Source organism: Xiphophorus hellerii, chromosome 1 (genome assembly GCF_003331165.1).
Source record: "Xiphophorus hellerii strain 12219 chromosome 1, Xiphophorus_hellerii-4.1, whole genome shotgun sequence".
Classification (NCBI taxonomy): Eukaryota; Metazoa; Chordata; class Actinopteri; order Cyprinodontiformes; family Poeciliidae; genus Xiphophorus; species Xiphophorus hellerii.
Window position 1 is genome coordinate 14,222,827 of NC_045672.1, and position 17,148 is coordinate 14,239,974.

Consider the following 17,148-nt stretch of genomic DNA (forward strand, 5'->3'; position numbering starts at 1 on the left):
TGCTTGTCAGCTCAGTAAGACATGAGACGCTGTTCTGCTAAAACTCAACTCAACTTTTACCTTCAATTTCTGGATATCCTCTTACAACAACATGGAAATCTCCTAAGTAACTCTATGCAATCCCACATGACTGGAATCACAAAAAGAAAGAAAAAAAAATCTGTTCTGGAAAGCCCTCCTGATGGGGAGGATATTATGGAGGGTGAAGCCCAACGTGACACTTTTACCAAAAAATGAACCCACCCGATCAGAGCACCAGAAAATCCATTTTGTCACTTCTTATCCCCGTTACTCAAATACAAATTAGTTTTGAAGAACTCTAATCGGTTTTCAGTGAGCATTGAGACATGGATTTATTCAGAGGCGGCGCTCTCTAATGGTCGTGAGATTTTACAGCCAAATAACTGCATTTATAATGATTCATTGTGATGGATGAACATCTGAATGATGTTCAGCAACGTCAAGAGATAAATTAAACCTGGTTTTAAACAAATATCTGTCAGATTGTCTGCATTTTTCTGATTTTGATCTTAGAAAGGTGTTGTAATTAACAAGATAATGACCTGCTTTAAATAATCTACTCATATTAAATCATGTGAAGACACTTCCATCATATCCGCACATGAAAATGAAAGTAGTTCACAATGCATTATGGGTGTTTTAGTCAATCTTCTCACATAGATGAAAGTTATTTATCAAATCTCTTTACAGGCAGCTCTTAAAAAAATCATCTGAGAAATTTGTCAACCTGTGTTAAGACTAAGCAACAATTGTTTAAAGAAATCACAAAGTGCAAAAAAATTCTTTTGTCCTTTAATCTATTTTTTAATCTTTAAGCTTCTCATTCAGTTCAGTTAAATTCTAGGTAATTTAGTGTTTATAGGCTAAACTCGCCACATTATGCAAATGATAAGTAGAATTTAGAGTTTAACATTTTCAGCCATTAAAAAATGTGATCTAATGTCTTTCAAACTGGACCTCTTTGAGTGCGGTCAGGTTTTGGTCGACCTATCGACTGCATCAAAACACCATCAGGCTCCAGGACAACAGAGAGGCGACCCCGCCCTCCCTGACCCCATCTCATTCCAGATGTTGCTCCATCCGAGCCGCGGAAAGGAAGGAAAAAGGCGACGTGTCTGAGCTCAGGTTATCTGATGAAGGTGTGTAGGAGTTTTGGTCAATCATTAAAAGAAATATGTTATTACCTCAGATTAGATTCTTGTTGCAGTGGATTTACGGTGTGTCATTGCTTCCTGAATGACCATTCTGAATCAGTGAGCTGATTAAAGGGCTTACTTTGGAAATGTTTCACATTTTATCATAGGCCATGAGTTGCTTTTACAAATATGATCAACGTCTTTCTGCGTCTTTCTATCAATCTGAGAAGCGGATTAACAGGGGTGATTGGGAAGTGATTGAGAATCAGATTTTGCTATCATCTAAACGTTAGATGATAGCGTGTTTGAATGTTCCAGTTATAGAAAAGACTAAAGTTCAATTAAAAGTCTGTGGCAGGACCTGAATATTACTGTTCACCGATTATATGCACCCCATCTGACTGACTTTAATCTGTTTATCAAAGAAGGATAGATTCAATTTTCTGATTTTTTGATTTTTGAAGCTGTATTTTTTCTACAAACTGTCGACTGGATCTGAAAACAAGTGGACAGCACGTTTTATGTGTAAAAGCGTTTTGGAAATATACCTCACTTTGTGCTGGTATACCACATGAAATCACAGTAAAATAATCTGCAGATTATTATAATATGTGAAAAAGTTCAGATCGGTGTGAAAACTATTCCAAGAATCTTTAATTCTCAAGTAGTGTGTATTTAGAGCTGGACTAAAGAAGCTTTGGAGAATCGTGGTGAAATTTTAATAATGAAATCAGAAAACTTGCAGCAGAAGCATGAGGACAGTGGGACATGAAGCACGGGCAGAGGAACAGAGAATAATTAATGCAAAGAAGCTGAACAAAGACTCACGGAAACTGCAAACCAAGGGGAAAAGGCTAACACTAAGAGAAATTAATCTAAATGAGAAAAAAAATGAAATCACACAGCAACACCTACTAACAATAATGAACACAGAGAGATGAACAGAATATGGTAAGATCTAAAGATCAAAATAAACAGCAAGGAAATGATCGAAAACACAAATGAAACCCAAACACACAGCGTAATGTATGATATTGTTGGGTTTTTTTTTCACCCTGCTCTTAATGCATTTTCCATTAAACCATTTTGGTCTCAATTAATGTCAGACAGCTGTTATGACTCAAGCAGACAGCCACTGCTGCATTCATTTACAACCATTTGCACACATTTCAATGCCTCAACATTTCAGTGCCTCCAAATTGTATCAGCGCAGTGTGGGGGCGAGCTGGAGAGTGGGTATCTCTAATCCCACCTTCCTCACACCCAGAGAAGAGATACATCTAAAGCTGCTCTTTGCTGAGCTTCACCCTGCAATGATGTGATAAATACAGACACTAAGCTCAAACATGCTGCACAAAATATACTCCAACTCTGAGCTGTTCTGATCCTGCAGCATATTTTCACATTTGCTCCCTCTCAGCTGAGCACGTTTACTTGTTGAAGGGGGATAATTCACTTTTGCTGCATGCAAGCATGTTGAAAGACATCATGCGATCTCTAATTAAAATTCAATTGAAAGTGGCTGAAGCAGAAACAAATCTAATCAGCACTGAGTAATTATTTGATAAGACTGTAGAGAAGGGGTCACCAACATGGGGTCCGCGGGCCTCCGGTCGCCCGAGGGGACATTGTCAGTCGCCCATGGAGCAAGTTCTAAAAATAGCCATTGTCATTAGGGAGCACTGCCAACGAAATTATTTAATTGAATGTTTTTACATTGAATTAATAACATTTGTTTATATTTAGATTTAAAAAAAAAAGTTAATTACAAAAAATGTTTAAAATAAATTGCTTTATGCATAAAACTCTTTTCCATGGTTAAAGTTCAGAACTGCGCAGACGCCTGCAGGATTTTATCGGAGGGCAGCAGCGCCTGCAGCTGTACGGCTGCACACCCACACACACCTACACACGCACACGCACACACACCCCCACACCCACACACACTCTGCCTGCCTTAAGATTTTCCTGGAAGTAAAAAAAGAAAAGAATAATTTCTGAAATTTTTATTATGAACCGTCTTTACAATTAACAAAATTGTGGAGAAAAAAAAAAGATCTTATGTGTCAAAACATCTGGTACGTAGCGCACATCTGAGTCTGTGGGACTGAGCAGCCAAAGCTTAAATCTGATTGGTCAGTTTGCTTTTTTTTTTGTTTGTCGCCTTGGCGCTTTTTCTGTAAGCTAAAAATGAATGAGCAGAGTTTGAACCTCCCGTAGTTCTAAGAGCGGTCGTTTGGATCCAGGCGGAGCTTTTTACCGTGTCGGTTCTGGCGGGTCGTCGGTTTATGAGCTTCTTTGATGTTTTCCGAACTGGATAGCTGATGGGTCACCTGTCGGCTGACATCTGCCGCTCTTTCTCGCGCTAAGACTGCGGGTGAAACAATTTAATCTAGTCGAAACGTTCCCCAATTAAGCAAACATTGTTGCTTCACCTTCTCCTCCTTTGGACGTCTGACACCACCTGAACCTGGGAATCAACATCCTCCTCTTTCCGTGGATCTCACGGGTATATAGGCTTCGCTTCCATGTCTTTATGATTTAGCATCGTTTGTGGAAAAAAAAAAAATGGTGCGCTGTTTTAGTGATTTAGGTTAGAGCGGCTTTTGTGCGACGCGCACATGATGCGCGTTTTAGAGGTGGTTGTGCTCTTGCAGGTCAGGTGCAGTGATAGTTTTGTACCTTCCGATCTGTTGGACTTTTTTTTTTCTACATCTGCTGGCGTCAGCCAGCGGGCGACCCGTCAGCTTTTAAGTTCCCGAAACCACAAAAAAAGCAAATAAACCGGTGACCCGCCAGAACCGCGCACTGTAAAAAGCTCAGGCGGGATCTTAGAACTACGGGAGGTTAAAACTTCACTCATCATTTTCAGCTCCCAGAAAAAGCAAACTGACCAATAAGATTTCGGCTTTGGCGTGCCCTTTGACCCCCACAGACTCACACTGATGTGCGCTACATACAAGATGTTCTGGCACAAAATAACTTTTTCTTTTCTCCACAATTTTGTTAATAGTAAAGAGGGTTGGGTAATAAAAAATACAATAACTTTTCTTTTTTTTTTATTCAAAGGAAAATCTCACAGTGCATACAGCTGAGCTGCAACTGCACCAATCCACACTCCACAAAATCTGTGATGATTGCAGAAAACCACAAAAACAATCCTGGATGGACTGATTAGTGTGAAAAGATGTTCAATATTATGTTATTTTAAGAATTATTGAATAGTGAAACACCTATATATTGACATTTTAACAACTGAATTGGTTTTTATCAGTACGATCTGGCACAAGAGACCCTGTATGAACATTCAAATTTTTGATCTGGTCCAAAATGGAAATGAGTTTGATGCCCTGATATTTGGGATAAAAACGAGTGACTCGTGGACTAATTTGAATGTAAACAAGAATAAAGAGTGAGATATTTGGTGGTGGAATGATGTCACACCCCCAGCAAAGGAAGACTCTGCGATGTCACTGGCGATGCAGTCTGTGATGTCATCAACTGCAGAATTGTATACAACACAATTCTGCATATTTTTCATTGCTTGCAATATCACTGACCAGTTCAGACGTGCGCAAAGCTCTTTCAGGAAGTTTACCAATCGACGATTTTTAGTGATTGTATTTAGGAGAACATGTCTCATCATACACCGAGATACCACAGCGGAACGATGGGACCCCACGCGAGAAGGGGAGGCCAGCAAAACCCCCAAGGCAGGTTCCCTCCTGCACACCCGAGAATCTTCCACGGGGAAATCCATGAACTCAGTTACGCCCTGGAAATGGAGAGAGCCGGAAGGTTTGAAGACAACCAAAAACTGGCCCACCTGGAGGCCGAGCTGGAAGAGACCAAACTCCAGTTAAAAAAGCAGAAAGCTCTCAAAGAAACGTTTATCAACCAGGCCAAAGAGGCAAAGAGGGAACTTGAGAGAGTAGAGAAGTTCAGTGATCCAGCAGTCCTTAACGCTGCGGTCATTGCTTCCAAGGTTCACAACGATGTGAAATACATGAAGAAGAAGCCCTTGCAGCAAAACTTTGAGGAGTTAAAGGTGGCCCACCTCCTCAGCCGGGAAGCATTTGTAGCTGAAATACAGGCTGAGAGAGAGAAAAGTCAGGCCCTTCAAGAAGAACTGAGCCAACTCCAGTCTTCCTACGAGGAGCTGCGCTCCAAGTATGAAGCAGATGATGCTCTGCTGAGGCAGGAGGCCGAGACTCAAAAGTTTCATGAAGCGAGGCTTAGTGAGGAACAACGGCTCCTGGAGAACCTGAGAGCTGAAAAGGACGAAATGTTTCAGGAAATGTCCCAAAAGATCGCATTCCTGCAAGACGGCGAGAAACGTTTGCAGGAAGAATTGACTCAACTTAAACATTCATACAATGAACTCAATTGTAAATCTGAAAGCGATGTTTCTCAACTAAAGCAAGACATGGAAAGATACCAGGAGGAGGCGAGACATGAGAAAGACGCCAACATAGAAAGAGAGAATGAGAATCTGCAGCTTATCAACAAGCTGAGAGCCGAGAAGGAGGAGCTCCTCCAAAAAATGTCAGGAGAAATCACAATTCGGCAAAAGAGGGAGAAGCAGATGCTCCATGAACTGGATCAAGTTCACATTTTCTACGAGGAGCTAAAATGTAGATATGAAAGAGACATCATGGATATCCAGCAGCAGGTTGAAACATACGAGCAGAAGATAAAGCAGGAGGAAACTGCTCTTTCAAACAGAGAAAAGAAAGAGAAGCGTATCCAAGAGAGAAAACATTCTGCGTTGCAACAAGAAGTCAAAAAATTTCAGCAGCAGGTAGAGCAGGAGAGAAAAGCTCACCTGGAGAAAACAGAGGAGGACAAGAAACTTCTAGACAAGCTGAGAGCTGAGAAGGAGGAGCTCTTCCAACAAATGTCAATAGAAATCACAACTCGGCAAAAGAGGGAGAAGCAGATGCTCCACGAACTGGATCAGGTTCACATTTTCTACAAGGAGCTAAAATGTAGATATGAAAGAGACATCATTAATATACAGCAGCAGGTTGAAACATACGAGCAGAAGATAAAGCAGGAGGAAACTGCTCTTTCAAACAGAGAAAAGAAAGAGAAGCGTATCCAAGAGAGAAAACATTCTGAGTTGCAACAACAGGTCGAAAAACTTCAACAGCAGGTAGAGCAGGAGAGAAAAGCTCACCTGGAGAAAACAGAGCAGGACAAGGAGCTTCTCGACAAGCTGAGAGCTGAATATGCCGTCCTCAAAGAAATCACAACAACAGAGATTAAGTTCCTGTAAGACAACGAAAGGAGTGCCCAGGCTGAGCTGGAGAAGGTTAAAGGTTTGTACATGGAGCTAAGCTGTCGGTATGAAACCGAAGTCACTGCATTCAAACAACAAGCAGTAAAATACCAGGAGGAGATCAGTTGTATGAAAAATGATTTGGAAAGAGCAAGAGATGATCTACTGCTGCCCGACACGCTGAGAGCTGAGAAAGAAGATTACCAACAAAAACACATCACAGTTTCCCAAGAGAAGGAGGAAGACTCACAGAACCAAGTGGACCTGGTTAAAGTCTTCAGTCAAGAGGTATCTTCAGAGGAGGGACTCTCAGGAGAACCTTTATCAGGCTGTTCCACGGATCCAGAATCCTCAGAAGAGACCAAGATCGCTGGAGAAACCGTCCTGGAGGATTTGGACAATCCAGATGCTAAAACCATGCAGGATGGTAAAAAGAAAAAACCTAAAATTTCATTTTGGAAGAAAGTACGAAACACTCTGCGATGGAAAAAGCCAAAAAAGAAACAAACGAGTGAAGACAATCAAGAACATGTCTAAAGTTCTTGATTTTGATATTTAGAGAAGGAGAAAGACGTGCAGGAGACGAACCGAGGACTGGAATCAAACGCATGGAGGTTGTAGCCTCTGTGAACGGGGCGCCATGCCACGCTCCATCAAGACCAAATTTTAAAAGTTTTTTCCCCATTGACAAACTAGAAAATAGATCCCTTCCAAACCCAATTGGAAAAAACGTGGGCAGCACGGTGGTGCAGCGGTTAGCGCTGCGTCTTCACAGAGACGATCTGTGTGGAGTTTTGCATGTTCTCCCCGTGTTTGAGTGGGTTTTCTCCGGCTGCTCCGGTTTCCCCCCACATCTCCTAAAACATGTAGGTCAGGTCAGTTGGTCACTGTAAATTGCCCCCAAAAGACTTTAAGACCCTCCAAACACATGTGCAGCTTTATTGTTAAACTTGTCAAATTAATTGAATTAGCCGTACGTTAGCCCTTTTTCCTACGCTGTTTCAGTGCCGCAACAACACTGGGCTCAATTTTTATAGCAACGTATTGATTTAAGAATTAAAATGTCTTCTTTTAATAGTAATGATTTCTGTTTATTTTCACTGTACTTGTGCTTTTATGGTTTGTCCTTTAGTTTACCTTTTCTACACACTTTTTATATTAAATTGCACCTAATTGTAACTCATTAAACTGTTTAAACCTGTATTTTAAAAAGATTAGCTAAAGGATCATGCAGTGGCTGGGTAGAGTGGTCGTCTTGTGACCAGAAGGTTGTAAGTTCAATTTCAGCTTCCTCAGCTACATGTTGAGCTGCCCCGGGGCGGGGCACTTAGCAGCAAGTTGCCCTCCGACCTGCATGTTGATGTGAATGTGACTGTAGTGTGAAGCGCTTTGAGTGGTCAACATGACTAGCAAGGCACGACACAAGTTCAGTAGATTCACCTGTTTTTCTTTTTATACCAAACATAAAGAAGCTGATTTAACAGGTTTGGACTTCTTCAGGTTCCAGGGTGTTAAATGAAGATTAGAGTTTAATTTGTACATAATATTAGATGATAATTGTAATCATAATTTAATACTCCGGACCATGAAGAAGCCCAAACTTGTTTTATCTGGTTTGTTTGTTATAAGAAAAAAACAGGTTTTATCAAAAATAAAAGTTACTGTGTGATCTTTCTGTTAGTTTTTATTTAGAAATACAGATTCAAGATAATATAAGAAAGTTAGCAAAATAGTACAATTTAACATGAAAAACTGTAGAAAAAGTAAAAAGAAGAACAATCCATGAAAGTATGAAAACAGAGAACTTAATCAGAAATCATTTCCACTACAGGAAGAAATCGATTCTTAGATGAATACTTTGTAATAAATATAAAGCTTTTGTGTTGTTGAGCTTATGTGCTGTCTACTTGTATAAAAGAGAAGGAAGAGGGGCTAAGAAATGCCTAATTCAGTTATTTTTTTTAACCAGATTGATAGTAAAACTGTAAATTATGTTTTGTTTAGGATGTTACTTCTAGGTTTTGTTTGTCAACATGGGTTCAATTCCCAGTCCTGGGGAATCTGCTGCATGTCATTTCCTTCTCTCTCCTCCCAATTTCCTGTTCAGCCATAACGGCCTAAAAAACTTTATTAGAGCCTAAAAATCTTTTTTAAAAAACTAAAAAGATACATTTCACCTCACAACTGGACCAAAGGTCAGAATTTGCTTCCCACCACATTGAGTTTGTTTCCTCATCTTGAAAAAACAACTTTCTTCCTCTCTCTCTCATTTTCTCTCTGTCTTACATAATTAACAGGTTACTTCATATTTACACACACACACCCCCACACCCACGCACACCCACACCCACCCACGCACACACACACCCACACACCTACACATCCCCTCCATGGGCTGCCACCTTATCGTGGTGGGGGGGTTTGAGTGTCCCAGTGATCCTAGGAGTCTTGCTGTCGGGGCTTCATGCCTCTGGTTGGGCCACCCAATGCAAACATTGTCCAAGGTGAGGAACCAGACCAAGTGCAGCCCAAAGATCCCTTATGATGAAAACGACCATTGGAAACAATGGTTCTGCTCGCCCGTACATGAGGTCCCACCCTGGAGCCAGGCCTGGGGGTGGGGCACGTTGGGGAGCCCCTGGTGGCCGGGCTTTAACCCACAGAGCCTGGCTGGGCTCAGCCCGAAAAGAGCTGATGGGTTCCAGCTAGAAATAGTCGGACTCGGGTATGCTGTGGTGGCGCAGGGGGTTAGCACGCACCACGTTTGGAGGCCTTAGTCCTCGAAACGGATGTCGCGGGTTCGACGAACCTTGCCGCATGTCTTCCCCTCTCTCCTCGCCCTCCTTCCTGTCTGCCTACTGTCACAATAATATGAGCCACTAGCGCCGCAAAAACTCTTCAGAGTCACTGCAGTGCATGGCTCTGGTTCTGGAGCCAGTCTCCTTGAAAGGGGTTGGATGTTCTCCCACCCTGAAGTTGCCTCTTGTGAGAGGCGCTGGGCAGGAGTGGGCTGACTTGTTGCCTCCCGTCTTGGTGCCTGTACATTGGGGTGAACAAGAGGACAGCCTGTCCCTCTACCTACAGGTTTGGGTCGGGTTCTGACTGTTCACCGAGCCTTTTTAAGTCCTTGGAGGGAGTACTGGAGAGTGCCCCTCCTGGGAACTGCCTTGTTATACTGGAGGGGTTTTCTCCTCAGGGTCTCTGGGCTCCCTTAGAGAAAGGGTGAGAAGCCCAGAAATCCAGGAGTCATTGATGTTTATACATATATCCAGGGTTTCCCCCAGCGCATTATAAGCCCCCTGACCTCCTACATCGAGGTAGGAGTCCAGATTAAACCCCACCGTGTTGCTCTGCTGTGCAGCTGTACTGTATGTGAACTGCAGGTATAACGTGTAGTTGTGCTTGCAGAGGAGCGTTGAGTGAGCGGTGAGAAGGATTTATCTTTGTGAACCAAGAATTATGTGTGGCATTTCCATCTGAACACGCTGCCCAGTGTGGCTCTGTGTCTGCACTGTAAATTTTAGAGTTAACCATCTGATCTTATGCAATCAAATCAGCCTGATTTCGCTGCATTCGCTGTTACAATACTGTACAATCTGCCCCCCAACTACACAAGCGCCCTTGCAAAAAAGCACAAAACAAAAGAGATGAGTCACCTAAATGTCATATTTGCTTACTCAGTTAGTTCCCTTTCAGCTTTAACAAAATCAAATGTTGTTTTCAAATGTGAATGTTGTTTTTCCATGTGCCTCTGCAGACTGTCTTCGGTAAAGTCTCTAACGATGAAGAGGTAAAAGAAATGGGACTTAAAAAAACAGCATCTTTGCAATTATTCCACCCAGCATGAGAGCATTTATTTATAATAATGCTTTTGTTTACAAGCTGCTAAACTGGATAATTGCTGAAAACATCCTGATCTGGGAGCTGATGATTCACTCAGCTTTCCTGCTGCTGGATTAGACGTCAAATTATTGAACACATTGACCGTAAACTAAAGTCTGAGCATGCCAGTGTTGGTTCTCAGTGGAGACATGAGAACCAAGACATTACTGAGACAACTTTAAATTTAAACAATGCAAGATTTTGAAGAAACATGACTATAACAATTGTCCCAGTCAAGATGGAGGACACAGACCTCAAATTTTATCATGATACACTGCTGTGGCTCCAAAAACACAAGCACTATGAAATAAGATACTCTGCTATCACAATAACATTGTGAAGTGCAACTATACCAGGACATAATAACTGCTTTTATTCCTGTTGCCAGAGATTTTATTCTTTGATTCGCTCATAAAACGAACAACAGGAACGTCGAGGTTTTGAAGTGTACAAACCGCTGTTAAATCGACAGGTTTGATCTAACAAGAGAGACTTTGAGTCACCATTTTCGAAGCTTTTAAACGTACAAGGATAACAGTCTTACATAATCCAAATGAAAAACAAAGAGCTTTATTGAAAGAAAAATGTAAATATGCTATAACCTTGTTGCATAGCATATTTGCTTCAGCAAAAGGTACTTCTGCTGAAGCACCTTTTGATTCAGTTTCAGTTTTTCTTCAGTTCAGATAATCAAATTAACTTGAACTGGAAGAAGTAAGATGAGCTCTGCAATGGCCAGAATATAGCTACAATTTCCATCAGGTAGTGATTTTGTTCGACTTGACAAATATCTCCTGGATTTTCCACACGTCTGCACTGAGGGTTGGGACGTCAAAATAAAAGGTCTTTCTTCCAAAGAACACATCTGAAACTGGCTCAAAACTCTAAATATGCGTAATGACGATACATATGTGGAGTCGTCTGAATAGGACTGTAAACAAAGGATTTCAACAGATTTAGTGACATTTAACCAAATCAAAATCTGTCCTGCTGATGGACTCCTCACTCAGAAAGCTCAACACTGAAATTGATCGAAATTATGTTTTATCAAAGTGTTTGTTTGCAGGTGTGCATATTTATGCAGCCATGTTTTAGCGCCTTTTTACTTTATTCCATAGAATTCTTCTTTTATTTCATAAATGATTTGTTGTACAGAATATATGATTTTGTGGAAAATGTTTTAAAATGATTTATCATGCTCTAATTATTTTTGTATTAGTGACTTTTGGAACAGTATTGTACACTTCTGAGAGCTGCTGTAGGTTAAACAGCAAAAGTAAGATCCAAACTATGACAAAATCTTTTCCTAGATTAGTCCAACCATTATTTCTATCCTATAATCTCCTGCATTAAAAAAATAAAATAAAATTAAACCTGCACCCATGCAGAAATTATTTTCTGCATTTTCCCTGATGAAAAGGAAACCCTAATGCTTGAATGTGGGGCTAAAAGAGACAAATACGATCTGCACAGAGGGACGCTTTCATCTTGTTTCAGAGAGCGACCCCTCAGCCTCACATCACTCTAGAACGAACAAACAAGTTTTGCATTTCAGAGAAAGTGTGGCTGGAGCGGCATATGACGCCTCCTCTTTGTGGTTTGGATAAAAGACTGTGCATACATCGGAGTGGAGGCTAATCCTCTCTTTCAGCCGAGGACAAAGTCCTGAGGTACCAACATACATATTCTCTCTCTGCAGTTAACCAGCTTAGCAAAAACCACCGTCATCAAGTTTCTTCTCTCAAGGAAAAAAAAAAAGGACAGGAAGAGTCAATTTGCAAAATGCTTTAAAAACAATATCCCTATTGGAAAGTCATAATTCAGCCTAAAACAAGACAGCTAACAGCGTAGGGGTGTTCACCTGAGAAAAACAAGGTGCGCAACGGCTAAATTGTTTCATACTGGTGTGGCTCATTTGTGGTGCAGCTCTGTGAAACCATGAAAGATGAAGCCAGAAAAGATAACAAAAAAAGAAATATAATAGAAAGACTGTGAACATGCTTTCAGCAAAGGAGTAAAATGCCTAAAATCTTCCCCACAAAACAGCCTCTGTTGCATCTTCCTGTAATCAACAGGTTTGCATTTCAACTACTGCCAACCTTTTCCAACTCAGGGGAAAGTAATGCGCACAAAGTGTTTTTATTTACACTGTCTTTCTTTTTCTGTGACTCGTCCTGAAAGGCTGTCAGAGCTGAAACATGGGGTTTAATGTTTAATGTGAGACTCTTCTCACCTCCTCCACTCACCTGTGCTGGCCGTGTACTGCAGGCTGCCCCGCTTCTTAAAAGGGGAAAGAGGCTTGCTTTTGACCCCGGAGCCACCGGCTGCGGTCCCGGAGGGCACGTTGGAGGACATGATCCCGGGTCGTGTCGCTCGGCTCGGCTCGAATGAGAGGAGGAAGAGGAGGAGAACTGAGTGAGTCAGGCTGAGCTGTGGAGGACGGAGTGATGCTGGGCGAGCGAGGAGAGGAGGCAAAGAGAGGAGGAGGAGGAGGACAGACGGGAGAGAGAGAGAGATGTAGCACAGATGCTTTCAGCTTGAGCGAGTCTCACTGCAGTCGATGTGTGAGAAGGGGTTTCCAGACTCACTGGTCCATCAGCATCAGCATCCCTCTGCAGAGAAACAAACTCCGCCCCCTCGCAAAAGACCCTGGCGCCTGAGCTGCAGCGTTGGTGGTGGTGGTGGTGGTTAGGGGTGGGGGGTGGGGTGGTTGGGGGTGGGGGGGTGATGTACGGTCTCGTATTTCCCCCCCTGGTCATGCGCAAAAAACACACACTTGCACAGCCACGCACAACAACCACTACAACACACGCACTCATGCACACTGTTCTGCTGTTGCCATGACAACCACAAATCTGTGCATACTCTGTAGTGCAGAGTCTTGGCTAGCAAACTTTCTATTAATACATTATAAAATGGGTTGCATAAAATTTGATAAGTGTGAACACGGTGAGGCGATAATATCAACATTCGCCCTGCAAGCACAGCGAGTCAGTGAGGCACGGAAGAAGATCTGCAGAGGCGATGCAGGTAGATCCACGCTCCGCAGCCTCAAGCCCAACAAGCACGGGCGCTTCATGTTCATAGTTCAGCACTGACAAAATATGGACTGAACAGGAAGTTCTCAGTAAAACCAATTCACTGTTCATAAATTGTTTGTGTCTGAAATTGTTTCATCAATTACATCCTGTGGGAGCTTTTGTTGTTTTCTTTCTGCCAGTTTCTTTTTCTCTCCCTGGTGAAAAATTAATATACTAAGTATGTTAAATTTTAACATACTTGAGCATACTTTAAGTTAGACTAATCATGAGTATATTTCAAGTTCACTTAGGATTAGTTAATTTAAAGTGCGACATTTTGGAACAACTAATTTTGTGCTTAGTGGACTTTAATAGTATTTAAATTGTATTAAAGCACAATTTAAAGTGTACTTAGTGTACTGCAATGTACTTTTTTTGGACAACTTAAGTTACACCTGGTATACTTTAAGTATATTGCTTTTTATGTAATATAAACATACTTGATTTATATATTTCTAGTGTACTATTTTTGTGATTGAATTACATTTAAAATATACTTCGAATGTATTTTAAGTATATTGGCATTACATATTTTATATATTAGTAGTGTGATTACAGTATGCTATAATTACACTTTTGGTTTATTATAATTGCTAATGAAGTACACTTTTTAGTTACTTAATGCCTTTAATTATTCTGCTTTGCCACTTTGTACATTACATCACCTTTTGTTACTTTTGCTAAAAAACATCAAACATGTACTTTTTCTTTTACCTAATTCATTTTGTCTCATTTTTCTCTACTTATTTTTTATGAACATTTTCATAACTCCCTTATTAATCATTAATTTTAATTCCTAAACCTCCATTTCCAGATAAGTAATGGATTTATGATATAAGACGACAATGCATGTTTAGGCATGCATGTAACAGGGCACCTGAAATAAGAAAAATACTTTAATAAAAGTTAAAAGATAAACTTGCAGCGCCTTGGTGAGCATTTGAACATGAGCAATTTTTGACGGAAGCCCTCCTGTGGTACGGTGAGACCAGCTCACTGCCAACCAAGGGCTTAATGGGGTCAACCATGAATGAATGCACTCAGCAGGAGGGCGTGTGTGTGCGTGTGTGTGGTTTCTTATTACTTATTCATGCCAACAGTGGGAAATATGCGCCCTCTTGTGGCATGAAGAGAAACTGTGACATCTTGTGTAACCCAGCTCCACGCTGTAGTCGCCACATGACCTTTACAGTCAAAAGAAAGTGAATCATGTCGTTTTGAGGCTCATTTTAATGACACTGACACCAGCTTTCAAACAGCAGAGTGTATCATTAGAGGATTAGAAAAACAACAGTTAGAGAAATTACAAATTTCCAGAGCGTTTGTGTACCATGGTCTCAGATTTTCACACCAACAAAGGGGAATATTGGCCCCTCCCCTCACAGATTGACTCATGCTCTGTCAAAGAGAGCTGTCTATAAATCCATCTGCAGATCTTCAGCTGGATTAGAGTCAAGGTCTCGCTCGCAATGACGATGCTCTGGAGGTGATCAACCCGCCTTAATTCATCTGTCTTTCCTTAAAGTGTTTTGGTAGTTTTGTCATGATTGTTTTTCCTATAATTTATTGCCATCTCCCTCAGTCTTTTCTAATGAGGTTATCAACACATTTATGTCTTTATCTTGCAGCGAGAATTTGCTTTAGGTGGTTTTGGGTCACCAGCCTGAAACTCAACTCCCATTTGAATACTCTGTAAGTCTTGATGGACTCTTTCCAGTTTGACCAGTTCATTTATCTACTGGTGAAGAATCTATAGATTTCACATCTCTAAGTTGCTCTGAAATCCATTGAGGGGATTTGACTGATTCACCCTGGTGGAAAATCAATTGTCCAGCAGTCCTGGTTATGATTTTTCTTTTCTCTTCTTTTAATTTCTCATAAATATATATGACATTTTGAGAACATATTGATGATTAACACAGCCTGACATTTCTTCTTCTTCTTCTCTGGTTTCTAATATTAAACAGCATTTCACACATTTCAACAACATGGGTACAGTAGGATAAGGAGAGTCGCATTTTCTCTACAATGATGTCCTTTCAAAACTTTGAAAGGACACTTTTATATTTGAACATCATACAGCTAATCCCTAAACGATTCATACCCCTGGCAGACTTGGATTTATTATTTTTATTCAACCCAAACTATTTAAAATAGAACATATGAAGAAAAAAGATAAGATAATAAATCAATGTAAAATGGGCAACAATTTTGGAAAATGTTACATTTACTTTTTATTAAAACACGGCATGTTGAAAGTGATTAATGCCCTTATGAATAATCTAATCAAAACATTTACTTGCATTACAGCAATCAACAAATTTTCGCTAATTGTTGACCCACTTTTTTCTTGTCTCCCCTCATATTTTTGACAGTTTAGCTCAAAGTGTTAGAGATCTCGACACATGGATTGTAAGGCCTCCTTGCCATCACCCTAATCTTTAGCTTCTGCCACAGCTCAGTAAAATAACTCAACCCAAGGTAAACTTAAAAAGCTTAAAATGCAAATTTATACAAAGTAGAACATTTTAAACTGTATCTCAGGACTTCTCAGAAAACAGGTTGCTTAGGCATGTAAATATCCAAACAACCTGCTGATGTTGTCTCATCTATTGGTAATCAATACATTAAATGAATATATTGAAAGACTCTTTTCCTTTTTTGAGCTTTTGACTTTTGCTCCAGAGCTGACCCACCTCTTAATCCCTATTAGGCCACACACACACTGACCTCAGACACACTTCCTCTTGCTCAGCAGCGACGACACATTTATACATGCAGGGCAAACCAGAGGCTGAGTGACAGAACCTCAGGGTTTATCAGGATCAGGCTAAGATGAAATTAAATCATATCATTTCGTGTTATAAGTGATCTAAATTTGAAATAAGTATTTTTGTTCTACTGCTGCTGCTCAGCAACATTTTGAACTCATGAAATAAATTATTATCAAGCAAAGATTTGTCAGCAAAGACTTTTTTTTTTCTTTTATTTTCTAATAATATCAAGATTGCAGCACAAAGTGTGTTTAGTTTCTTTTCAAGATCACACAGGTTTTCCAGGAGAGCTTTGCTGCTTATTAGATGAATAAATTAATCTGTCAATATGACCTTTTTTCTTCCAGCTTCACTAAAATAAAATGAGTCATATATTAGACCCAGAAACACATTTTCCCTGCAGTATCTGATTTAATGCCAAGAATTAATGATCCAACAAAATAAATAACCGATGAAACACAAATCTCCTTTTGAATACACGAGGCTTTTAATTAATGTGTATGTCATGAAGATACAGTTCAAACTTATCCGAAAATGTGCATTTAAGCAGTTAATTAACGTCAAGCCATGAAATTAATCATCTAGTACAACAAATTGCCATTATTACTCAAGACATGAACTGTGGTTGTTTTATACATTTAATAGTGCAGCGTGGCAAAGGTCCCACCTGCATGTATCATTGGAGAGACTCATTTGTTTTGTCCTCAGTTGGGAAGCTCTTAGACTGAAACCACGTGAGCTCGTCGGTGGCTGGCAGCCTGCGGAGCCTTCTGAGGATTTCACACACATCTATTTCCACCAAAGCCAAAATCACACTTCGATGCGCATCTCTCAGGGAGGAAAACTGAATTTCACTGACACTTCCAGGATCACAGAGGTCTTCGATTTAGTTTCATCATCGGTCAAACAGGATGGGGTTGTTTAAAGGAGGCTCTCATGTCCAACCGCATTGAAATTCCCATTATTAGAAGGAG

The 17,148-nt window shown here is 40.6% G+C and overlaps 1 protein-coding gene across 1 annotated transcript in view; it reads right to left on the minus strand.

Moving 5' to 3' along the window:
- The window catches only part of ampd2b (adenosine monophosphate deaminase 2b), a 30,302-nt gene extending 17,379 nt beyond the window's left edge, over positions 1 to 12,923 (minus strand). The window contains exon 1 of the mRNA XM_032572836.1: positions 12,567 to 12,923. Within this exon, the coding sequence (XP_032428727.1) occupies positions 12,567 to 12,675 (109 nt within the window). The 5' untranslated portion in view covers positions 12,676 to 12,923. The remainder of the gene's footprint in view (positions 1 to 12,566) is intronic.
- Between the last annotated feature and the right edge of the window lie 4,225 nt (positions 12,924 to 17,148).